A 22,636-nucleotide genomic window follows, 5' to 3' on the forward strand; every position below is an offset into this window, starting at 1 on the left:
AATATTGTCGTCGTCGGCATCGTGGCAACTGTTATCAACCGGGTCAGGTTCTGGTGGCTTTGACGGCTTATGATCTGTGGCAGGTTCATGTTCAGAAGCGCGATTATAAACGCGGAATCGGGAGCTAGAGATGTTGCATGCGCGATTGCGTTTGTAACATTGTTGACAGCAGGGTTGAGTTTCGTCACACTTGATCTTCTGGATGCGGCACGGTAGACTAGAAGCAGCAGATAAAAGGTGTAAGCAAGCGAGGAACTCAGTGAATCAGAGGCATTCCTATACCATCCAGTGCGTGATCTTTGCCCAAGGGCTCGGCGTCTCGGCGTCTTGTTCATGGCCGCTCAGCGAGTAAAGGAGCAGAGGAAGAACCTTGAGTAAAGTAAAGCAAGCTAAATTGTGGGTGAAATGTGATCCGTTCACCAAAACGCGGGGAAAGCTGTTCATCATGTGCATAATGATTTCAAAGCACGCTAAGTAGATTTAGCGTTTTGTTGTTTATTTAGTTAGGATAGCTAGTAGCGGAAAATACCGTAAGCGCTATTTACGTTTTTTATTTAATAATATAGCTGCAAATTGCCCTATTAATAAATTAAGGTTATATATATATAGTAAAGTAAATTATAAATTCCTTTTTATACTATATATTTAAGGGTTGCTAGTAAGACTATTTAATACTAGAATTACTTAAACTAAGCTTATACTGCTAAGAAAGACTTACTTTTACTTAGTTACTCCTTTCTATTTCTAGAACCTCGGAATAATTACTATAAGTATCATAAAATCTATTGTCCTCTTGGCATTAGCTTAGCCAGCTACTTAGCAGTATTATCCTCGATATGCCACGCAAGATGAGCTCCCTCAAGATCAAAGGCTGTCAGTTCGCCCGCTAGAGCGAAGCTGCGAAGAATCATGGCGGACTGCAAAGTCTGGTGCCTTCAGTAGGACGAGGGAAGGTAATAGGAGGAAGATACAAGAGAGGGATTAAATAACAAAACTATATAAAAGCTCTTCTAATATTATAACTATATAGAGCTATTTTAGAGCAATTTAATGTTATTCTTTAAATAGGATTATTATCTTATTAGTTATTGAATATTTATATTACACTCTAGTTCTCAGGTTTTACTAATCTCGAGCTGTCTTAATATTTTACATATGACCAAGATTGCTCAATTAGCCCTCCAGTGCTCGAGCTAATTGGCATGCCATAATGGCCGATTTGTTTCAGTTCCTGTTCCTGTTCCTTAGTCTCTCCCCATATCTATAAAAGAGGATAGGTAGTGGAATGAAGGCCACGGAGAGGAAGCCTAACACAGAGTTGCCCCAACCAAGGCCCAAGTTGTTGTACATAGGTGGCCCGGCCAGAGGAAGGAATGCGGCAAACAAAGAGCGGAACACAGCAAGCGCGGCGAGAGCTGAAGCAGCCTTTTCTGCGCCAAAGAGGTCGACGACATATAACTGAGAGGGCAGCTAGAGGAGACCAAGGTTAGAATTGGACAGCGGAAAATATTGTTATATCCGGATATACTCACCATAATAGATAAGATGCCGAATCCGACAAAGGCAGTTCCTATTATTGGAACAATCCAGTGAACCTTCTCCTCTGCGGACCAACCATACCAGAACAAGCCAACAGCAAGGAGTGGAGTTGCAACCATTGTCATCGCCAGCCTAGACTCGGGCTTGGGAGTTGCATTTTTGGCATTGATCATTTTATCGGCGATATTGAAGGTAAAGAGGCCAGTGAACATGCCTGTCCCTACTCCGATATAACTCAAGCCAGAGATACCGCTACCGAAGCCGTACTGGCCTTCGAAGACTTGGGTGAAGGTAGTAAAGAGAAGGTATAGAAGACCAAATGCAAAGGCATTAAAGAGTGACAGCACGAACAGAACGGTACTGGTAAACAGCATGGCGGTGGCCTTTGTGATGGTCTGCAGGATAAGGGCCGAGGAGCCGATAGAGCGAGCCCCAGCTGCTCGGAGATTTTTATTGCCAGTCTCCTTGCGAAGTCTTGCGGCTCGGTGGGCTAAAATGGTTGGTCCATAGGTCTCGCGCATAAATAGGACACAGACAATGCTATTAACGCCACTCTATTGCCCAAGTCAGTCAAGAAATCTGTATCGTTGATGGCGGAGAATCCACTTACCAGGATTGTAATTATCCAGAATGTCCATCGCCACCCTAGATCAGCGCTTATGAAGCCACCAGCAATTGGACCAAGGACCTTGGTACTTAATGTCAGCAGGAAGACGGAAGAGGAGATTGGGGCAGTGGACTTACGGGTCCGAGGAGAGGCCCAAGAGCCCAACCCGCCATTGCTTTGGCTCTGTTGTTCGGGTAGGTCACATCGGCAATCGTGCCGCCCCCGATTGTCAATGGAGCAGAACCAGCTATACCGGCGAGGAAGCGGCAAGTCATGAAACCTCCCAAGTTGGGAGCTTTAGCACAGCCTATGGTCATACCCAAGATAACCAGGTTGCAGACGTTATATATCCAGTACCTTCCGTGCAATTCTGATAGAGGCGCAATCATCAGGGGCCCGAAGGTGAACCCCAACAGGTAGATGGAAACGGTGAAGGTCACGACTGTCGAGTCTTTGATGTTGAAGTCTTTGGCAAGGTCGGATGCGGCCGGGGCGAACATGGTCGCAGCGAGGTTACTATCATCAGCAGAGGTAAGCGGTTGAACCGGGAAGTCGGTAGAGTAGCTTACACAGTAAGTGTCATGAAAGAGATGATGATAATATGAGCGACAGCCTTGTAAGCAGGCCAGTTCAAAGGGTTCTCCGGGTCATTTTCCTCCCAGTCAACGATATTGGGGTCTGGAGATGTGGCGTTGGCTTTGGTCTCGTCGCCCAACTCTTCTCTCGAGCCCCGATCATGGCTGGATTCGACAGCGGTTTCGACGTCGGAATTCATGTTGACAATATTAGAAGGGGGTATGCTTTATGAAGGAATGAGAGGGAGACCGTGAAGACGCCAAATGTTTATCTAGTCCAGTACTTAAAGGAACCTTGCTTGACTGGATATGTCCACGGACATAACTAAGGGGTCGTGCATCGGCACATTTTGTATCCGTACCCGTACACGGCGGGTGCATGTTTGAGCCGTCTCGGCTAAGTAACCTGGTTGGGTTAAGCTGCGCTCGTGCGGGGTGCGCTATAGCGGAGGGTCGGCAGAGGGAGCGGATGATCGGTGCTGGCGGAACATCAAAATCCACCGATGGCCCCGTCCTGTAGCCCCCTCTTTTCCATCCTACGTACGTTTCTCTTCTTGACTCTATCAGCTTGTATCCGTGGCTGCCGAAATGTCTGACGAAAGTTCTCACGAAGCAGATCTCTGTTCTACTCACAGCGCCGCGGATCTAAGCCCTCCGCCTGCAGGCCCTCCGCCTCAGCGCCGTCGCGATAAGAAACAGCTTTCATGCGAATTCTGTCGCAAGAGAAAGTACAGTTTGAGCCTACTCGCGTCTTCAGACTCGTCAAGAATAACTTTCTGACTTTTTCGTCTTGCTTTTGTTTTCCAGGTTAAAATGTGACAGAACGCAGCCATGCTCTGCTTGTACATCTCGCAGCTTGAGCTGCTTCTTTCCCAGTGCTCGCGCACCTCGGCTTATATCGCGGCCGGCGCCCAGGCCCCAAGCTTCACAGAAGCCAAGCCTCTCAGTTCTTGAGGGCAAAGTCAAATCCTTGGAGCAGATGATGATATCGACTTTGGCTACCATACGTCACGAGCGACCTGACCTCGACGCTTCGTCGCCCGTAAGCAGCAGCGGCATCCCGCTGCGACCTCATCTAGCCGAGGCTGGGACGATGCGCCGCGGTAATCAAGGGACAGAGTATTTCGGAGGCATTCACTGGGTTGCCATAATGGATGGAATCTCGGAATTGAAAGGCCACTTTGAGAATCTAAATGAGATTCAGTCTCCCGAAACGTACAGTTACGAAGTACCCGACGAGTCGCGCCAGCGTCCACTCTTGCTATACAGCGGTACACAGCCGCCTCCAAAGGAAAGATTAATCTCTGAGCTGCCTGAGAGAAATATAGTAGACAGGATGGTGTTTTATTATTTCAGTGAGATATCGATGATGCCGCGTAAGTATTTAGAATCGTGACTCCCGCAGCATCTACTAACGATACATTCCAAGTGATGGCCCTTCATCCCCCGACGTTTCTTCGAGAAGTAAGTAAACGCACCAGTAGCACCACTCATTCAGGACATGTCGACGGCATACTGAGCAACTTTAGTACGAACAATTCTGGGCCAACCCTTGTCATGTGTCCATCCACTGGATCGGCCTCCTCTATAGTATACTCAGCATCTCGACCGTATTCTCACGCAAATCGGAAGCCCCAACCGGTGATACTATGTCGGATTCCGGATACACTACGCAATATTCAGAATATGCCCGTCAAATGGTACACTGCCTGAAGGCTGGAGACTATGTTCGAGGAGGACCATACATTCTTGAGACACTGATCAATTACACGGTGCTGGAACTTATGATGACAAGTCCCTCCCCGAGTGTCCATTCAGGGATGTATGCAACAACAGGGCTGATGACGCAGATCGCCTTTCGCATGGGCTACCACCGTGACCCGTGCCACTTCCCCCAGATATCTTGTTTCGAAGGCGAGATGCGGCGGCGAATCTGGGCCACGATCCATATCTTGGATACCTCAATGTCTGTGCTCAGTGGCTCACCAAGGGTCATAGCTGAAGGGTCGTGGGACACCAAACCGCCTCGGAACCTGCACGACGGTGACCTCGATCCAAGCTGCACTACTCTTCCTGAGTCACGCCCAGACTCCGAACTGACTCCAGTGTCATGCCCACTGGCCAGGTATAAGCTGAGTCTCACCGTCGGTTGGCTGATCGACGCCAACGTTTTTCAAGGTCTCATACTGCCTTCTGAGAAGCGACACGCAGAGGCCCGCCTTGCAGAGACGTGGAACGCCATTCCGGATAGATTCAAGTTTGAATCGCTGAGCAATTGTCTTTCCGAGTCCCCAGCAGGAGTAGGGCAACGAATAGGCCTCACCACCCTCTACAACAAGATGTACATAATGCTACACATATCTCACCTTCTCAAGAGCCCCGGATCGGCCGTCGATGGAGACCCTCCTGCGGAAGAGGATGTCGAGTATCAACTGCACTCACGACGTAAATGTATACAAGCAGCCCTACAAAACGTAGAGTTATTCATTATCATGGAGACGGAATCTCGGCCCGGTGGCGCTCTGACTGTGCTGAGGAATAAGATGTCCCTACTCGCAGTGCACGAGGCCCTCGTTGCAACGGCGGTTCTCAGCACATTCCTCTATCATTTCGGAACATGGCCTGCGACGACCGGCGAGACCGACGGTATTGACATGACGCACATCGAGGCTACGTTGAGGAATTGCAGGGACACGTGGGTGCGATGGAGTGAGTGGTCGTCAGACGCCAGAAGGGCTGTAGAATTGCTGGCCCTGGTGTTCCAGAAGCTGGATGGGAGCATGGAGACGGTGCCGATGAGTGAATTCTCACTGGCTTTGGATGGTATGGGCTTGAATTTTGGCTGGGATACTGTGTATTTATGATCTGTTATTAATATCGGTGAACGTATGATGCCCCCACGCGACCCATTCACGACAAATGCGACGTGGCCCCTTTTTATGTCGCATAGAACTGTGCCACCCTTGCCAGATCCATTAAAAAACCACCAGCCACTTTGTCGTTTCCCATTTGGCCCGTGTCAGCTCATACTTGGTATGACCAACTACCCTATACTATGTACAGTGAATAGATGCTGTCCAGTTCATCAAGCAATTCCACCAAGCCTGAATCAATAATCAACATCGGAGGAATTCCAGGGACAGATTAAAGGTAACTATAGTTAATTGATATATAAGTAGCCATCAAGGCCAAGGGTCAAGAGAATGTATACAAACTAGAGAGACTATCGATTTGTTCCTACTAGCTGCCCATAATAATTACACTCTTACAGATATCACACAAAATCTTCTACATAATCTGGGCATTTTTGCAAGAACCCTCAGATGTTTTACACTTTTGATAAAGAGAAAGTGCTCCTGGGCCTCCACAGATCTGTTCCTTATTGCCTGCACAAGTCATCTCGCATTTACCCAGCTGTCCCTTCACGGGAAGCTTGCTCTTATCCACGGAATTCCCGCAGTAGCACTCTCGACCGTATTCGAGACCGGCGAGCAAGTAGCCCCGACGCTCACAGTAGTCAAGACACGACTCAATCGTCATATTATCAGCACTGCCTTGGGCCATATCAAGGCTGCGCGAGCCGTAAGAGTCCTTAGCACATCCCAGATAGCGAAACTTCTTGGTGCCTGTAACGTCGGTAAAAGGCCACTTTGGTGGGCTGATCTCCTTGGTAGCATTGCACACTTCGCCGACAACGGGGGCAGCAAGCTCCGGACCGAGTGTAACAGGGTTGCAACCGGGGAGTGTTTTGAGAACACCATTGGTCTTCTCGTCGACCTGGACAGGCACACGACACCCGTTCATGGCATCGTCGTCGAAGAACGTAAGGACAGGGCACTTCTCAATGACCCCAGAAGCATCAGTGCACTCATTTACTGCCTTCTGTAAGATCTTAACGTCCCAGCCGTTGAGGAAGTCACCATGAAGGCCATAGCCAGTAGGGTCGCCGTTGGAGAAAACAAAGGGATGCGAATCGCCATGCCACCTGTCCTTGAACTGATCGACCTGAAAGACCACCTCATAGAATATCGTGACAAGGCGCTTTGGATGCGATAGTGGGCAAACGCCACTATCAACACGATCCGGATATGCCATATGGCTTTTGTGGTCAGGCGAATCCAGGTTCTTGCCATCCCAGCAGGAGGGGAACATGACTTGAGCACGCAACCCATTAGGGCAATTATGAGGAGGGATCTCATGAGTTTCGGGCCCGCTTACCCCAAGGCAGGCATAAGAGATGGCTCTTTGTTCGAGCGTGTTGTTGAAGCTTCGCAGGTATGGGTTACCTGCCAACATCTGAAAGCCCTCAGGGAACGCAAGCAAGCCCTTCTCGTACTCTGGATCCTTGGGGTCCGATCTCTGCAAGTAATACACCAGCATGCCACCTGTCTGAGGCACATCTTCGAAAGTGCCATCAGGGGCGCGATAGTAGAGGTTGGGAATCCAATAGTTGCTCAGATCTTCTCGGGCCTTGCAGGTAGTGCAGGTCGAGGCTCTGGCCGTATCGAAGTCCATGGTGAAGTTGAACCCGTTTCCTCCCATAACCGTGTGAGAGTGGGCTGACAGTTTTCCTGGATTGACAATGGGATCAACACGCTGGACAGTGACGGGACGGCTGCAGGGCAGCCTGAAGAAGGCAGAGGCTGGGCTGACCACTAGGGCCAAGGTCGCAGCAACGCAAGAAGAAAAGGTACGCATTCTAATAAGCAAAATTTATACGAGTAGCAAGAACAAGGAATTGAAAAGAGTGACAGATAATGAATGGAAAAGAAGTACAACTAAGCTACAGAAGAACAGGACCATAAGCAGGACGGACATTGAGGATTAATAAATAGTATCTTCTTTTATTTCCTCTGTGTCCGACATCAAGGTTTCATCTACGGTAAGCTGCCAAGCAAATTTAAAACAGATTGAGATGAATAAAGGACTGCGCTGACACGCTATGGCGTTTTTTATAGGTAACTTACTTGAATGCTGTCTTCCTGAAACGTTAGTTTAAGCGCCCTGTACGCCGGCGCCTATTTAATTGGCTGTTCTTGATGATTTTGTGTCGATGTTTAAGATCTGTCATTTTTCCATAATTATTTTTAGTGCCAAGGATGTCTGCGTTATACGCCAGCGTCTAATTAATTGGTTATTCCTAATAATCCTGGGCCGATCTTGAATAATGTTTTGACACTCATCTTGAGAGCCTAGCATGTCTTCCGCTTCTGATAAACAGAGTTATAGATAGGAATTCCACAACTTGTAGTTATTTTCATAAGAAATGTAAGTTAGAATTTAGCCCAGGACCCATTAACGGAGAGATATATAGTCTATCAAGCTGCATGAGTTAACGAACCCTACAGCTAATGCTCATATCACGTGTCTCACGCGTCTATAAACTACGGGTAAATAAAATATAACACAGATTTTGGAATAGAATAGGGAGACTCCAGTATCTGAAAGAGGCCGTCATGAGAGCGACACTACAATCTCTGAGGATAGATTAAGGCAGGCCAGTACGGATATCATTTACACTAATGACAGGATACCGTATACCTGGGCTGAGCTATACATTTACTGATAAAAGCTCTACTTAGAAAAGGCTGCATGAACATGCTTGATGAGCAAATCAACTTGAGCAGAAAACGCCTGCCAGGGCTCTTAACTAGAGCTATCAACAGCTAGAGAAATCCTTTTAATTAGACACTGCCCAACGCAACGAATCCACTCTCCTTTATTAAGCTCATGTCTGAGAATCATCTGCATTGAACACTGAGCCAAAACCATCGAATCCGAACAGCATTAGGTCCTGGTCGGAATACTCTAGCAGCCATGGTTCCAAATCCGTAAACAAGGTTTGATTGTTGAATAAAATAGAAGATTCGTAGTTACTGGTAGAAGCGAGGGGAAGATTTCCAGCACTGCCGAAAGGCTGAATCTGCGATAGGTCCAGATCCCCCACCATCCCCGATAGCGAAGTTTGGCTCATGGCAGAGCTCGAGACCTCAACACTATTAGACTTCTGAATAGCCTCCTGTAGGCGTTCGATAAGTCGCAGTGCGTTCATGGCCAACCTACTGCCCTCGGCCATAAACTTCAGAGCATTTATGCCTTGTGTGATTGGTAATGAATCATAAGTGGGATAAAGGGCAGAGTGTAACAAAAGTACAATAGTCGCAGAGCTGCATGTATGAAAATCTGTGAACGAATACTTGGCGAGTAGGGCACGGTGATGCAACTGAGTAATCCAGTTAACGATCAATGCGGCTGCCTCTCTGCACTTTTCCACCAGTCTTTGCGATCTGAGATATGCTTCTTGGTCTCCTAAAACCATTGAGACAGATGAAGGCTGAAGTGTTTGGCGAACAAGACGTAATGTAGCACCGCGGCCAACGTTTACCCAAATCAGGAGATAGAGTATCTGTAGGTGGGCCTCGGCTCGGAACAACGGTCCTGGGGACTTGGAGATATCAATTGGAACTGGCGGCCTGAGAGATTCCATTTTAAATATGGCCCATTTATATGTACTCTCACTCTTGTCAATGGGCCTGGAGCTCGTCAGCTAATGTGATATGTCTGTCATGGAATAGATTGTTCCATACACTTCATTAACAATCTCATCCATCCCCATGGTCAGCCTAGTTACTGCAATTAGGCGATCGACAGCCTGACAGTCATCGCCATCTAGATCTTGTCGCTTCTGTGGCAGCGAAACGCTGATGTCCTTGACTTGTAGCATTGTTGGAAGACCCATAATACCAGATATTAGACTATATAAATTGTCAACTGTCATGAATACATAAAAGGTTAACGACTATCATACCGTTCCATGGTGTAGATAGTCCAAAAGACTCGGACTTTGACCTCCCGAGCTTGAGGAGTTTCCTCGCTATCCCCCCCTTCGCGGTGCATCGAGAGGCCAAGTGCTTGATTTAGGGCCAATGCTAGATATATATGGTGATGCTCAATATCGTCAGTCGAAAGCAGGTATAGAGATGCCAAGAGGGAGCATATCACGCTCTCGACAGAGTTATCTGCAATTACTCTAGGTATCAGCCTGGTAGCATTTGCAAAGAGCTTGCCACCTGGAACATCTCGGTCTGCATCCGTAAAGTGGAATGGTTCGACCAAATGCTTGAACGTACTCGCCAAAGCCAAGACGAGAAGGACATGACAGACATTGGCACAGCGAAGTTGCTGCGTGGAAGGTCTATCGGCATACAGTTCGGTAAAGATGTCTCGAAACCTCTTCTTGTCGAAGTAGTACCAGTTAGTCTCGAGAAATGTAAAAAATAAATCAACAAGATCTTCAGAAACCTCGCGGGGAGGAAGCTGGCCGAGTATATTGCTGATAGAATATGCATCCTCTTGCTGAACAAGGCTGCGGAAATGTAACCGATCCTGTGCATGCTTGGTAAGAACATGCCAAGAAGAAGGAGACCGTAGTGGCTTGTATTACGCACGTAGTGATCTTTTGAAGAGACCGTGGGGATAGTCTCTGAGACTGCAGCTAGGAAGCTAGAGTGGGATACCGAAGACGTTTGATCTACTAGAGAGAATAAGCCATGACCTAGTACTTGCCGAATCAACATTAGACATACTTTTCTGTACTGTCGCTGGCAAGTCGTTCGCTTCAGGCTCCACGACAACTCTGGGCGGAGAAACCGGCTCCGGCGCCATAGATAATGGTCCAAGAGAACTATCGTTTTGAAGAAACAAAAGTGGACTCCTCTTCCAAACAGCTTCATTGAAGAGATTTGAAACAATTGACAGCTGTTCAGAATTGAGCTTGATGTCAGGAAATCTATCTTGCAAACATCGGGAGACGTCTGTTGTCACCGTATCCCATACTGACCAGCTTTAAGTCAAGGAATCAGTACATGGAACTCTTAAGATTATATGAAAATGGTGGATGAAGAACTAGGATGCGAGCGAGTCTTACTTACCTATACCGTCTCGGTGGACCATCACATGGTTGGTTGCCACGATCCTTGAGAACTGGCTCAAAGGTGCATGCAAGGCCGTACCGAGTGCACTCTTCGCATTGATCCACCGAGGTCAAGACGCACTTCTTCTTACTGCCTCTACAAGAAAGACATGCGCGTACCGCTCTTTTTCGCTTTTCTAAAGGGACACGCGGGCGGTATCTCTTGGATGGGCCTGGTTGCAGCGGAGGGGGCATTATAGACGCAGCAAGCTCGATAATTGTGATGACTCAGGTACAGCATCAAAAGTTTTTCAATCATCAGACGACAAATCGCAGCGCTCAGGAGGAAGAGTGGATGACGAGGTTTGACTTTAAAGGAGGGGTTGCCGAGACTAAAAACAATCACGTGAACACCATCTACCAGCCAAGGCAAAACAACACTAATTTTCAAGTATTTTAAGGGGCTGAATCCGATAAGGTTGAGAAATAAATTTGTGATCTTTAAGAGTTAATAGAAGCTTATATTATGGAGAAACACTATGGACCCTGTACTAATTGCTATGTCGGCAAATCAACATAACACATTTCTCTATAGGCTTGCATATTATATATTCAGTTTGATAACCAGTATATGCTGACTTCACTTGGCAAGAATGATCTATTGTTAGTTTCATGACAGAATGTGATGCGTCTCTTGATCGGGTCTACAAGCTAAGCAATATTTACTGTTCGGCTGAAGTAGGTTTCCAGTTCTGACCACCTAGACGCGAAGACTCGTCCATCCTTGAATGTCGCCAGTACATGCTTCTCCGGTGTATCCAGAACGGTAATATCCTCCAATGGATTCACGTTCAAGATCAGAAGGTCGGCAGCAAATCCTGGGGCGACCTGGCCCAAGAACTTTTCCTGTCTAAGCATTCGAGCAGCGTTGATGGTCGCACTTTGCAGAACTTCAAGCGAACTTTGAACTTGCGACCGGAGCCCGAATTCGCGGGACTGCGCAAAATGTAATTGCCCGAGGAGGTCACTTCCGAAACATATTGTTACTCCAGCCTCTGTTGCAATCTTGATGGCTTCCAATCCTTTCTCCAATACCTCCCTGTTCTTCTTGGCTGAAGCAGGTGGGAGAAAGCCTTCAAATTGCTCCATAGTTGCGTAAGCAACTAGGGTCGGGGTCAGAAAGACTCCTTTGGCAGCCATGAGTTCAGCGGTTTCTTTATCGATGAGATTTCCATGCTCGATACCCAGAACTCCCTGGTTGACTGCCTGTTGGATCGCTTGAGGTGTGTAGGCATGAGACGTCACGTATGTGCCTGCGTTAGACGCGACCGTCACAATAGCCTTGATCTCCTTATCTGAGAACTGGATGTGCTCGATCTTATCTGTTGGACTAGCCACCCCACCACCGCCCATGATCTTGATAAAGTCGGATCCTTGGCGAAGCTCCTCCCGGGTATACTTCAAACAATCTGGCACGCCATCAATGATTCGCCCAATCCCTTGGATAGTTCCGCCGCAACACTCATGTTCGTTTAGCTGTTCGCGGACGTCTGCATGACCGCCTGTTTGTGATAATGCATGCCCAGCGATGAACAGCCTTGGGCCTGGATGAACATAGTCCTCAATCGCTTTTTTCAAGGGAGCTAAAGCACCACCGCAATCTCTCACGGTTGTAAATCCCCTCTCCAACATAGATTTGCAGACTTGTGGCTGGCGAAGGAGCGAGGCTGAAAGGTTGAAATTCTTCAAATCCTCCAGACCCTTCTTCCCAGGAACTGCTGCGAGATGCACATGACAGTCTATCAGGCCGGGACAAACATACTTTCCGCCCAAGTCCATTTCCACAACAGACGGATCCTCGCTCCATTCTGTTGCATCGCCATTAATAGATTTGATGATACCATCGCAGAGATGGATCGTTGCGTTCTCTAGTACGGTGCCTTGAACAGGGTCAATAATATTGGCGCCGGTGAGAATGTATCTTGGTCGCGGAGGAGGAATCCAAGGAATGATTATGTGATCGGGGATCATAGGGATTTTGGCCATGATGTCGTGAGCTAGTTTGTAACGTAGTAATAAGATAATGTGTTGACGCTTTCACCATGACTCTTATCGGCGAGGGTGTTTCCTGTTTCTAAATACATTTTCGCAGCCCAGGAATGGGAGAAGAAAGCTGGAAGACTGACTTCGGTTCGGGTACGTGTACCCGTTTAGGTTGAGGGTCTAAGAATCTGGGGAAGTAGCTGATATCTAGTCGGGTACCTGTACCCAGCTAATCGGATTGCTCAAGATCTGGGTACATGTACCCGGGGCCACATTTCTGGGCAATTGGGTTTGGACCCATAGCTGGAGGGGTCGATAGCCGAGATAATTGACGAGGATGGGATCCGCCTTGCATCAGTTCATCTCGAAGGTCGCTCGTTTCTACTCTTTATCTTTGTGGCTTGACAGAGTGGTATATAAAGAGCAACACAACCTCTACAAAAGTTCTTGAATCATCACAATTTGAAAACCCATCGAACTACAACACTACCAGTAATAAACAACACCATGAGTTTAAAGGAAAGTCGCAGCTGTCCTAGCCAGGATAAAGCCTCAATAGAGCTTTCGAACAAGCATCCTAGTGCTAGTGTCGGAGAGGCAAACTCAACCTTGACAATGACCCCGGCCGAAGAGCGAAAACTCGTTCGAAAGATTGACCTGCAGTAAGTCATTCACTGTTTCTGATTATACTTTGATCTAAGAGTGCTACAGTATGATGCCTTTAATGTTCGTTCTATACCTCCTTCAGTATCTTGACAAGACGTCCCTTGGCTACACTGCAATCATGGGTATCCTGCAGGATGCAGTAAGTCAACCTGTCATCTATATCAACAAGAAACATGAACGATAATAACAATGCCCTAGAACCTTAGTGGCAATCAATACTCCTGGGCATCTAGCTTCTTTTATGTGGGATTCCTCATTTCTAGTCCCCTTTCTTCAATTCTCTTGGTCAAATTCCCAGTGGCCAAAGTCGTCGTCTTGACTGTGTAAGTTTCTTCCCTCAAAGTCCCTAAACCACTCTTATGTACTTGTGTTGATGTGTTGAACTAGACTCATTTGGGCAGGCATCCAGATGGTTATGGCTGCTGGTAAGAGCTTTGCCAGTCTGGCTGTTTTGCGTATCCTACTCGGTGCTTTTGAGGCTGCTATTGGCCCAGGCTTTACAATCATCACGTCCACTTGGTACAAACCCTCTGAACATGCCTTGCGTCACGGTCTCTGGTATGGCGGAGCTAGTGTGGCATATATAATAGGCGGTATCATGGCGTATGGCATCTCCCATATCGACAGTGCAATCAAAAGTTGGCAGGTATGTGAGGGCATGATTCAGGCAAGGGATAATGTGTGCTTCAAGAGCTAATCACTCCCCTAGTTCCTATTTATCATCTTCGGAGCAGCAACCTTTGTTTGGGGCTTGATTGTTTGGTGGCTTCTACCTACTAGTCCCCAAAGTGCTTGGTTCCTTAACGAACACGAGAAGAAACTAGCTTTTGCAAGAGTACAGGGAGCGAGGCATTCTACACAAACAGGCAAATGGAACTATGCACAGATGAGGGAAGCCTTCATAGACCCGAGGTCTTGGTTATTTTTTCTCCTCTGTGTGTTTTCAACCATTCCAGGTGGTGGTTTGACTGCCGTAAGTGATGCACGATGCCCAAGGCCTCGTCTACCCATAAAATTAATTGGAACCGCTACTAAACAGTTCAATCACAGTTTGGAAGCGTTATCATAAAGGACTTTGGATACAGTGTGCTCCAAACTCAACTTCTGTCTATGTCGGTAGGCGCGTTTCTTCTCTTCTTTGTCATCCTGACTGTAGCTATTTCGATGACACTGAAGAATGCGCGATGCCTGTCTATTGCTATTCTCAACTTTATATCCTTGGCTGGGGTCTTGATGGTCAAGCTTCTTCCAGTGTCCAACAAGATAGCCCGTCTTGCAGGCATCTGGCTGGTTTGCGCACAAGCCAGCGCTTTCCCGACAACTCTCAGTTTGGTTTCCAGTAATATCACCGGGCACACAAAGAAAGCTACTGTCAATGGGATGCTATTCGTTGGATTTTGCGTTGGGTATATTATCGGGCCACTTACGTTTATTGCACAAGAAACCCCTGGTTATAAGGTAAGTTTAGGGTATCCACTCTATGACTTAATGATCAGTACTAATCTTTTTACCAGACGGCATTCAATATCATGGTAGCCTGTTATGTCCTTAATATTGTTATTGTTATGTCCATGAGACAGATAATGGCAAGATGGAACAAACAAAGGAATCAGCAGCATGGAGCTGAGGCTGTGTTGAATGGACACATACTTGAACACGCTGGCCAAGACGATCTTGATGAGACTGATTGGGACAACAAAGAGATCCGCTACTCTTTGTAAATGAGGGTCGTCTAACAACCCTTTAATAAACTTTTGATGTTAATATGTAGTTATGACTCATTTAGCATATTTGATCTTATGGATGGAGCACTGGATATCGGGGTGATGTATAATGGTGAGGTGAAGGAGATGAGGTGGCGCGCCACTTTGGGCTTCTTGTCAGCAACGACACACTCGATGGTATTGACGCATTGGTAACACGGGTACTGCCTATCATAAAGAACCTATGATAGAATCTGTAAGCGCTGAGCGTTAATATATTCATGACTCGGGAGTCTGTGTATCTTGCGAAAGCGGCAGCTCTCGCACTATAAAACGGTCAGCTAAGCTACTAATGGGAATCTGAGACGGTTGTGACTATGATGAGCGAGACCGCATGAGACCAGGCATGCAGGCGGTCGGCGGGTGAATAAAAGCACGGACAGCGACAGGAAAGATCGTACCCGGGCCCGTCGAGAGTAGGCCAAAGACCAATGAAATGAGTTTGTAAATGTGCATGTCACACTGAACACGTTCATCATGGCCCGTCGGTTCTGTATGATATTCTTATAAGACCTATCACTATATCTCTACCTCCTTGCCCCCCTTTACTGCCTACACCTCAAATAATATACTCCCGTAAAGTTTAAATAATATTTCGGACAGCATTCTTAATATATGCCACAGCACCTCCCTGGTGCTTTTCCTCTCCCAACTCAGCATTACTAGCGTCTCTGTCCTCTGCAGAGATACCTACACTATTGATCTCCCTCATGCCTGTGTAGATATCAATGTCTTTTGTTCTAATGAACAATGGGCGGTGTGCTGGCACATAGACCCAGCTGTAGGCCTTCCAGACTAAGTAGAGGAAGATCAGTAGCGGACCGGCGAGGTAGAGCTGGAAAAAGTTTGTTGCGTTTAGGTTAGGACCTCCAATGGGATAAAGCGCGACGTAGAACTGAGCGATCAAAGCAAGAACGCAGACAAGCAAGCAGATCCAGGAACCCCAGACGCCGCAATTGGCCTTGTAGGGAAGCTCGTCCAAGGTATGACCGTTCATGGCCCTGTCCGAAGTTAGTCATTGAAGGAACAAAGCAGGCCAGAAAAACAGGTGATTTGCTTACCAGGCCTTGCGGAAGCGGATATGAGCCAGAGCGATGCCACCGTAAACGAAGAGGATGGTAAGACCCGACAGTGACAGGAGCCAATTGAAGATCGTGCCACCATTATGCGCAAGGTTAATAAATGCTAGCAGCCCAAAGAGAAGCTGAAGAATGACCACGGGAATAGGACGACCCTTCTTGTCAACGTAGGCCATTTTCTTTGGGAACATTCCTGTATAGAAAGTGTGTGTTAGCGTCTCAACATGTTCATATCATTACGCAGCACGCACCATTTGCGGCCAGAGCCTGAAGCGTTCGAGTCGAGCCAAAGGTGCACGAGTTAGCAACACTCATAACAGCGATCAGGATAACGGCGTTAAAAATCGATGGAAGGACCTTGATGCCAGCAAGCTCAATTGCAATGACAAAAGGCGACCCTTGCGACGCGGTAGTCGCACTGCCGTACAGGGGACTGTTTGCCGGTACAACGAGTCCAACAAGAAGAAGGTTGACGACGTAGAAGATACCGATTCGCCATGCGACCTGATTCGAGGCCCTGGGAATCTCCTTCTTTGGATTGGTTGTTTCCGCAGCAGCCAGTCCTGTCAGCTCGGTGCCAGTGTATGCGAACGCTGCAGTGACGAAGACGCTGCAGAAGCCGTGGAAGCCATTGAGGAATGCGCTGTAAGGATCGTTCCTGTTTCGAAGTCCATGTTAGCCTAGTTCAGTCACTTGGCGGCATGCATAACATTACCAGTATCTTCCACCAATGTAGCCTCTGTCGTCTGTTGGAACGCCGCCACAGTTGATTATTATTCCCAGGATGATAAAGCCTATACAGGCGAGTATCTTCATCAAACTGAGAACAAATTCGACCTAATTCAATAATCGGTCAGCTCATTGTCCATACATCTCAAGGCTGGGAACTTTTCAGGCAGCTGGGGCCATACCTCGCCGTATCCCCTGACGCCGAAGAATTGAATGACCACCAAGGCGACAAGTAGCGGGACGATCCAAGCACTGTTGTTAATACCGTGCGAACCCGGCCAGAAATGGATCATGTTGCAAGCAGCGGAGATCTCAAAGGGAAGCACAGTCAGCCAGCTGATGGCGTACTCGATGCCGCACGCCCAACCGAAGGAGGGGTCAACGAAGCGGCAGATGTACATGGTGAAGGCACCGTTGATCGGATACAGGACAGTCATTTCGGCGAGGGCCTGCATCATGAGGTATCTAAATGATCTATGTCAATATCCATCAACCGAAAGGAAAGATGCTTGTCGAGGGAACGTACACCATGACACCTGTAGAACACACGCGTTAGCTATCGCACCACGACCAATGCAGGGTACACAACTTACCAACAATTAGGAAACCAAGAAAAACAGAAGCAGGTCCACCAGTCTGGAAAGCAGTTCCAGAACCGATGAACAGGCCGGCACCAATTGCACCACCACTTAGAAAAGCGACCATTAGTTGATATACGATTGAATACTTGGTATTAAACCCTTACATGGCAATCATCTGCATGTGCCTGCCCTTGAGATTTTTATGGAGGGCATTAGTCGTCCCGGCCTCTGGGCTGTCGACGGGTAACTGCTGGCCGGCCGCGGAATCGACCGTACCCGATTTGTAGTCGGCGCCATCGCTGCCGCCATTGTTTTCGTCCTTGAGACTCATCGTGACGAGGGTAGAGGAGAGGGGAGGGGATAGGTAGGAGTAGGAGAAATGAGAAAGATGAAAGATGAAAGAAAGAAATATAGGTAGAAGATGGAAGCTACCCCAATTTTAGAGCTCCAGGCAAATCATGTGCCCCCCCTATGGGAGCCATTGCTTACGCTGCTGGCATGATACTGCCTTCCTCAATGGAGTACTCCGCACGGCTGCTACGGCATCAATCAAGAGCTAATGTGTCCAATTGGCGATGGTTTGGCGATAAGCAGCCTGTTCCAATCTTACTCCACGCGATGGCACTCTGTCAACGAGGGGAAATGTGGGCCGGCGGATCCGGTCTTCAGACACTCGGTATCGTAAGCTCTAATGTCATTCGTGGTTCTCCTGTGCTCCTTATCACACTCGACAGAACTACCTGCCGTTTGCGGAAATACGAGTAGTACATGTGGATTCTGGGGGACAAGGTTCAGCTTCCCTAAATGACCTAGTTGCGGCCAAGGCGATACGCGAATGCTTGTCCCATGACCTACCTGAGTCGGGCGTTAGCTGGAACCCTGGTCAACACAGCGTGCCGGTTAGCCGAATGTGAAGCTAGTACTGTTCAGTGAGCTGATGGTAAAAACAGTATCTCATAAGGCCATATCGTGCTTATGGGTCCCAGTAACGAAACAGCTGGCTAACTAATTAAACAAGATTAGCTAAGCGATTGGTTCTCATTTACTCGACTGGAAAGCCGACAGTGATATCAAGGATGAAGCTGGCTGGACTCCGCTTCATGTATCCAGTCTCTATGGAACCAACACCATCGCAGATCTTCTGCTTGAGCGAAAAGCAAATCCGAACGCGCAAGCATCAGATGGTCTAACTTCTCTCCACGCTGCAGTAGACTTCGAAAAAAAAGAGGTGATCAAGAATTTCATCAAGCATGGTGCACAGATGCATCCGATGCGATAGACAACAATTGTCAAACACCACTTTACATAGCATCAATGAAGAGGCCCTTTCCTCCTCCCGTATCCCTGCTGTTGGATCTCGGAGCGTATCCCAAGCTGGCAGACGAAAAAGGACGCACAGCCCTCCATTTTGCCGTTCAAGCAGGCCATAATCCAGCCCTAGCCGTTATTCCATTGCTCCAACGAGGCGCCGATCCGAACATTGCCGCAGCTGTTGTGTGTTATTAATCGGATGACCAAACCAGGTGACTACAGTGAGGCTGTCCTTACGACCCTACTCGATACAAGTGTTGCCAATGTAAACCGCCTAATAACTACCCCTTCTGGCGATACTACGCCCCTGATTCTAGCCATCAAGGCCAGAAGTCGGCGAGCAGTACAACTCCTCACAGACCATGTTACAGACATCACGATTCCGGTAGAGCGTAATGGGCATCGTATCACTCCTGTTCTCCAAGCCGCCGCGTGCCATAGCCCAGAAGAGGTCGAAATCCTCCAGCAACTGCTCACCGAAGCGAGTTCCAAGGAGAGGACGGCGGCCGACATCAGCCTGGCTCATATTGCTGCCCTTCATGGGCACTTTGACTCTCTGCAACTCGTGCTGGAATATGGTGCCGACGCTAACGGCATAGCGAAGGACAGAATCACTCCTCTACATGAAGCCGCGAGCAACACAGATGAGGAGTTTGTCCGGTTGCTACTGTGGGGGCTGATATGTTGGTTAGATGTGATAGAAGAATGCAGTCACCTATAGACATCATGAGGGAGAAGGCCAGATTAGAAGTGGATGAGAATGTTCAGAAAAGGCATTTGTGGATCCTGACCATTATGATAGAAAGGCTGGCCGAGAGAGATCCGCGAGTAGCGGAAGTTTCGCAGGATAGATAAGAGGGCTAGAGTATTGAGGCAATGCAAGAATTCTGCGTGCCTGATGAAGAAGAGAGACCACGGGGGTCAACAGTAGCAAAACCAAAGGCAAGATACCAGTCTCGATTTGACCCGGAAGAAGGACTATATTAGCTACTTGCTAGTGTTTGTGACATCGTGGATGTCTTATAATCAGCTTTCTTACACATAAATTAATCTCTACCTTGCTAATAAGTCTCAGGTTCGCTTCCTAGGATATCTCTTTTCTTTAAACTTTCTCTCAACCACTTTCCTTGATATACTACCCTTTGCAGTTCTTGGTAGTGTAGCATTGGACAAGACAATAATAAGTCGCGAGTCGAGAATACGCTCGTGTTTATATCTGCGCTCATGGAATGGTGTAATTCGACCTAGAACTTCAGCCTGCAATTCATCATGCCCCTCAGTTTGTTTGGCCTCGACAAAAAGGTCTGGTGAAAGTCTGGCAGCTCCAATAACCACCGCGGCGCTGATGAGATCCTTGCCACGCGTCTCAAATGCGTTGTTCTCAATGGAACGCGTATCACAGCGCAGCGATATCTCCATCTTGATCCAATCGTCATTACGACCCTTGGAGATGTAACGGTCTGCTCCGACTTCCAGAAAGACATCGCCTGTAATGAAGTCACCTGTTGTTGGGTCACAGAGCGAAGGGTGCGGACATTCAGGCGCATGCTTGGGGACCGCTAGTTCCACGAGCTTCTCAGTTGGTGCACCGTTAGCAGCGTTGATAGGAGCACCGCTCACAGTAACATCTGGCACGACAGATATGGGTCACATCTCAATAGTTGATCCAGGCCACATCCACAATAAACTTCCAGACTGTCCCCCAACACCCATGAACATACAGCCGACTCCTGTGCTGGCGAAGAGGTCGACTAGATTGATACCCTGCCCCCGAGCCCAAATTGCTTCAGTATCCTCCAGTGGAAGTCCACCGTAAGCGCAGGCATCAAAGGTCTGGAGCATGGGAAGAAGCTTGTGGTCCTTGCGAGCTTCTTTGATGACGCCGGCCATGAACGAGGAAAACATGTTAAGCACTGTCACCTTACACTCCTTAAAGATTCTCTTTAGCTCGGAAAGTAAATAGGGGAGTGACGAGGTCAGGGCCATGCAGGAGCCTTTGTGCTTCCACTATATAGCTACGTTAGTCGATACTGACTTCGATAGTTTGCTCGCTCACTTAGCCACAACAGTCTCCTGGTATTCAGCTGCTGGACCCCGGAATGTAAAGTGCTGGGCTTTACGAATGTTGCAATTCAGCCAACACGTGGTTGCAGGAACCAGCTTCGGTTTCCCAGGCGTGGATATAGAAAAGTGCAGGATAAAAAGACCTCTTCACCCGACGTGGGGCTGTTGATTTCAGCCAGCGGAGGCTGCTCGACCACCAGACAGAGGAAACCAACAGCAGGAAATGTGAAAACATTTTCACCCACAGACACAGTAATTGCCGGATCATGGATAAGACCCTTTGCTTTAGCTTCGCTGAGGAGCTCGCTGACCACGGCGTTGCCAAGTGAGCCGAAATAAGCTGAAAAACGCATCCAGCTCTGGACATACCCCATATATGCAGGATATTCAGATAAGTGATTCCCCTCAGCCTCAAAGCAGGTCAGTGACCATATCTGACCCTTCGAGAATCTCTTACTTACCAACACCCGATGACTGATACATTGTCAATTCCCTTTTCCGAAAGCTCACGAGACCAATACTTGGCGGCTTGCTCAACGTCATGCAAAAGCTGCGAGTAGGTGATATCTTTCCACCCTTGGAGCTCACAATCTGATGAAAAGTGTGATATCTTAAGGGCCGGGGGCAATGGAGTGGCCTGAGTTGTTCTCTGCAGTACTGTGAGATACGTCTTATAGCCAGCCATTTTTGAAGTTCGAATAACAGATGGAGATCCAGTAAACAAGATATAGTATAGTTATATTTAGTATAAGGGTGATATGTAGTTTAGTTAATATTCGAGAAGAATCAGGAAAGGAGGCTCTATGGTATTGTATTTAGGCATTATTATACTGTTTCGCTGCCTGTCATAACTAAGCCTCCGGCTACGATGACGTTGTATTGACATGCAATTGCCGAATGGATTTAACTTTCACAGTTTGGCTGGCCGTTGCGCGAGCACTGTGCGTTTATTCATCTTTATGGGATCATCCATCCACTCGATGAACTTGTGCGAGTCACGACAGAATGTGGTCTTGACCTCTGATGAATAGTATCTGATGTTTCAAGTACCCTTATGGACTAGATAAACCTTTGAACGTGGCGGTTAAACTTACTTTAATTGGGTTTTAACCATTCTCGCGTGTTTAGAAATTCCGAGCTGGTAACCCTACGGTAACATAGCCTCATCCCACCACTCTGAACTCTAGGCTTACAAACACATATATCACGAGTTTTCGGAAGTTTCAGCTGAAAAGTAAATGGCACTTGATACATCTGCATCTCCGGCGTCTCCGCTAAATTGGATTGTTAATGAGTATGCAACCTATTCCAAATGACCGTCACACAATGCTTTTGCCTGCATCGTAAGGCATGATAGCTGGAAGCCACTAACCCGTATAGCTCTCAATAGCGACATCGTCAGTAATTTAAGTGTGCAGTTAGTACAAGGTTGCTTTACACCACATCTGAATCTCTATGATGTATGGAGCAATTAGAAAAGATAACCCCGTCTTGCTTCGGCCAAAAGCCAAACAGCATAATCATAAAGAAGGTCTCGGCGATTCATTGACAATTCTTCTTACGAACCATTCTTGATAACTAGTCCATCTAACAAGAAGCCGAGTTTCACCGGGGTGAGGTTGATACGCTCCTAACCGCGGTTCCTTGTACGTCCCTTCGGAATACAGGTAGATACTATGCCTCTGGTTATGGTAAGGTTATTCTATGGGTAGGAGTATCAGTCCTGAGATTGCCACTCAGCATGTCGCTGTTATGGGAGCTGACATC

The 22,636-nt window shown here is 47.6% G+C and overlaps 10 protein-coding genes across 13 annotated transcripts; 3 read left to right on the plus strand and 7 right to left on the minus strand.

Annotated features, from left to right (window-relative positions):
* Positions 1 to 1,224: 1,224 nt before the first annotated feature.
* On the minus strand, positions 1,225 to 2,921 carry FVEG_11794 (hypothetical protein; the record flags this gene model as incomplete). The annotated part of the gene is made up of 5 exons (XM_018901118.1): positions 1,225 to 1,470; positions 1,533 to 2,093; positions 2,150 to 2,227; positions 2,284 to 2,662; positions 2,716 to 2,921. The coding sequence occupies 5 exons, from the start codon at positions 2,919 to 2,921 to the stop codon at positions 1,225 to 1,227; spliced, it is 1,470 nt and encodes a 489-aa protein (XP_018759530.1).
* Positions 2,922 to 3,274: 353 nt separating this feature from the next.
* FVEG_11795 (hypothetical protein) lies at positions 3,275 to 5,620 on the plus strand. The gene is made up of 4 exons (XM_018901119.1): positions 3,275 to 3,449; positions 3,529 to 4,097; positions 4,151 to 4,185; positions 4,251 to 5,620. The coding sequence occupies exons 1-4, from the start codon at positions 3,310 to 3,312 to the stop codon at positions 5,583 to 5,585; spliced, it is 2,079 nt and encodes a 692-aa protein (XP_018759531.1). The 5' UTR covers positions 3,275 to 3,309; the 3' UTR covers positions 5,586 to 5,620.
* Positions 5,621 to 6,009: 389 nt separating this feature from the next.
* On the minus strand, positions 6,010 to 7,539 carry FVEG_11796 (murein transglycosylase; the record flags this gene model as incomplete). The annotated part of the gene is made up of 2 exons (XM_018901120.1): positions 6,010 to 7,376; positions 7,509 to 7,539. 2 exons carry the CDS (start codon positions 7,537 to 7,539, stop codon positions 6,010 to 6,012), a joined length of 1,398 nt encoding a protein of 465 aa, XP_018759532.1.
* Positions 7,540 to 8,328: 789 nt separating this feature from the next.
* Positions 8,329 to 10,968, minus strand: FVEG_17094 (hypothetical protein; the record flags this gene model as incomplete). 3 transcript variants are annotated; one of them, XM_018906363.1, is made up of 6 exons in its annotated part: positions 10,653 to 10,962; positions 10,308 to 10,479; positions 10,170 to 10,255; positions 9,530 to 10,107; positions 9,309 to 9,476; positions 8,329 to 9,254 (listed from the first exon to the last, which is right to left on the minus strand). In XM_018906363.1, exons 2-6 carry the CDS (start codon positions 10,384 to 10,386, stop codon positions 8,450 to 8,452), a joined length of 1,716 nt encoding a protein of 571 aa, XP_018759535.1. In that variant the 5' UTR covers positions 10,387 to 10,479; positions 10,653 to 10,962. The 3 variants fall into 3 exon arrangements, with proteins under 3 accessions (XP_018759535.1, XP_018759533.1, XP_018759534.1); XM_018906361.1 differs by having other exon boundaries at positions 10,308 to 10,564; XM_018906362.1 differs by having other exon boundaries at positions 8,450 to 9,254; positions 10,170 to 10,252; positions 10,308 to 10,564; positions 10,653 to 10,968.
* A 376-nt stretch (positions 10,969 to 11,344) lies between these two features.
* On the minus strand, positions 11,345 to 12,679 carry FVEG_11797 (hypothetical protein; the record flags this gene model as incomplete). Its single annotated transcript, XM_018901121.1, has 1 exon — positions 11,345 to 12,679. The coding sequence occupies one exon, from the start codon at positions 12,677 to 12,679 to the stop codon at positions 11,345 to 11,347; it is 1,335 nt and encodes a 444-aa protein (XP_018759536.1).
* Positions 12,680 to 13,183: 504 nt separating this feature from the next.
* Positions 13,184 to 15,063, plus strand: FVEG_11798 (hypothetical protein; the record flags this gene model as incomplete). The annotated part of the gene is made up of 7 exons (XM_018901122.1): positions 13,184 to 13,338; positions 13,388 to 13,481; positions 13,541 to 13,665; positions 13,730 to 13,988; positions 14,052 to 14,315; positions 14,393 to 14,800; positions 14,857 to 15,063. The coding sequence occupies 7 exons, from the start codon at positions 13,184 to 13,186 to the stop codon at positions 15,061 to 15,063; spliced, it is 1,512 nt and encodes a 503-aa protein (XP_018759537.1).
* Positions 15,064 to 15,594: 531 nt separating this feature from the next.
* FVEG_11799 (hypothetical protein) lies at positions 15,595 to 17,882 on the minus strand. 2 transcript variants are annotated; one of them, XM_018901123.1, is made up of 8 exons: positions 17,659 to 17,882; positions 17,507 to 17,601; positions 17,440 to 17,449; positions 17,096 to 17,378; positions 16,900 to 17,021; positions 16,436 to 16,842; positions 16,167 to 16,377; positions 15,595 to 16,106 (listed from the first exon to the last, which is right to left on the minus strand). In XM_018901123.1, exons 1-8 carry the CDS (start codon positions 17,823 to 17,825, stop codon positions 15,689 to 15,691), a joined length of 1,713 nt encoding a protein of 570 aa, XP_018759538.1. In that variant the 5' UTR covers positions 17,826 to 17,882; the 3' UTR covers positions 15,595 to 15,688. The 2 variants fall into 2 exon arrangements, with proteins under 2 accessions (XP_018759538.1, XP_018759539.1); XM_018901124.1 differs by having other exon boundaries at positions 17,507 to 17,882.
* A 1,122-nt stretch (positions 17,883 to 19,004) lies between these two features.
* On the plus strand, positions 19,005 to 19,656 carry FVEG_17095 (hypothetical protein; the record flags this gene model as incomplete). Its single annotated transcript, XM_018906364.1, has 2 exons — positions 19,005 to 19,456; positions 19,608 to 19,656. The coding sequence occupies 2 exons, from the start codon at positions 19,005 to 19,007 to the stop codon at positions 19,654 to 19,656; spliced, it is 501 nt and encodes a 166-aa protein (XP_018759540.1).
* Positions 19,657 to 19,876: 220 nt separating this feature from the next.
* On the minus strand, positions 19,877 to 20,791 carry FVEG_17096 (hypothetical protein; the record flags this gene model as incomplete). The annotated part of the gene is made up of 2 exons (XM_018906365.1): positions 19,877 to 20,433; positions 20,527 to 20,791. The coding sequence occupies 2 exons, from the start codon at positions 20,789 to 20,791 to the stop codon at positions 19,877 to 19,879; spliced, it is 822 nt and encodes a 273-aa protein (XP_018759541.1).
* A 146-nt stretch (positions 20,792 to 20,937) lies between these two features.
* On the minus strand, positions 20,938 to 21,554 carry FVEG_17097 (hypothetical protein; the record flags this gene model as incomplete). The annotated part of the gene is made up of 2 exons (XM_018906366.1): positions 20,938 to 21,209; positions 21,335 to 21,554. 2 exons carry the CDS (start codon positions 21,552 to 21,554, stop codon positions 20,938 to 20,940), a joined length of 492 nt encoding a protein of 163 aa, XP_018759542.1.
* Positions 21,555 to 22,636: the final 1,082 nt, after the last annotated feature.

Source organism: Fusarium verticillioides, chromosome 7, assembly GCF_000149555.1.
Source record: "Fusarium verticillioides 7600 chromosome 7, whole genome shotgun sequence".
NCBI classification, from domain to species: domain Eukaryota; kingdom Fungi; phylum Ascomycota; class Sordariomycetes; order Hypocreales; family Nectriaceae; genus Fusarium; species Fusarium verticillioides.

Bases quoted from the DNA above. Each gene is read 5' to 3' on its own strand.
- FVEG_11799 (XM_018901123.1), bottom strand. From the start codon at position 17,825: ATGAGTCTCAAGGACGAAAACAATGGCGGCAGCGATGGCGCCGACTAC. The intron at 17,022-17,095 runs GTATGGCCCCAG...TTATTGAATTAG, and splicing joins GCGTCAGGGGATACGGCGAG to GTCGAATTTGTTCTCAGTTT. The intron at 16,107-16,166 runs GTAAGCAAATCA...AACTTCGGACAG, and splicing joins ATCCGCTTCCGCAAGGCCTG to GGCCATGAACGGTCATACCT.
- FVEG_11795 (XM_018901119.1), top strand. From the start codon at position 3,310: ATGTCTGACGAAAGTTCTCACGAAGCAGATCTCTGTTCTACTCACAGC. The intron at 4,098-4,150 runs GTAAGTATTTAG...ATACATTCCAAG, and splicing joins TGAGATATCGATGATGCCGC to TGATGGCCCTTCATCCCCCG. The intron at 4,186-4,250 runs GTAAGTAAACGC...GAGCAACTTTAG, and splicing joins CCCCGACGTTTCTTCGAGAA to TACGAACAATTCTGGGCCAA.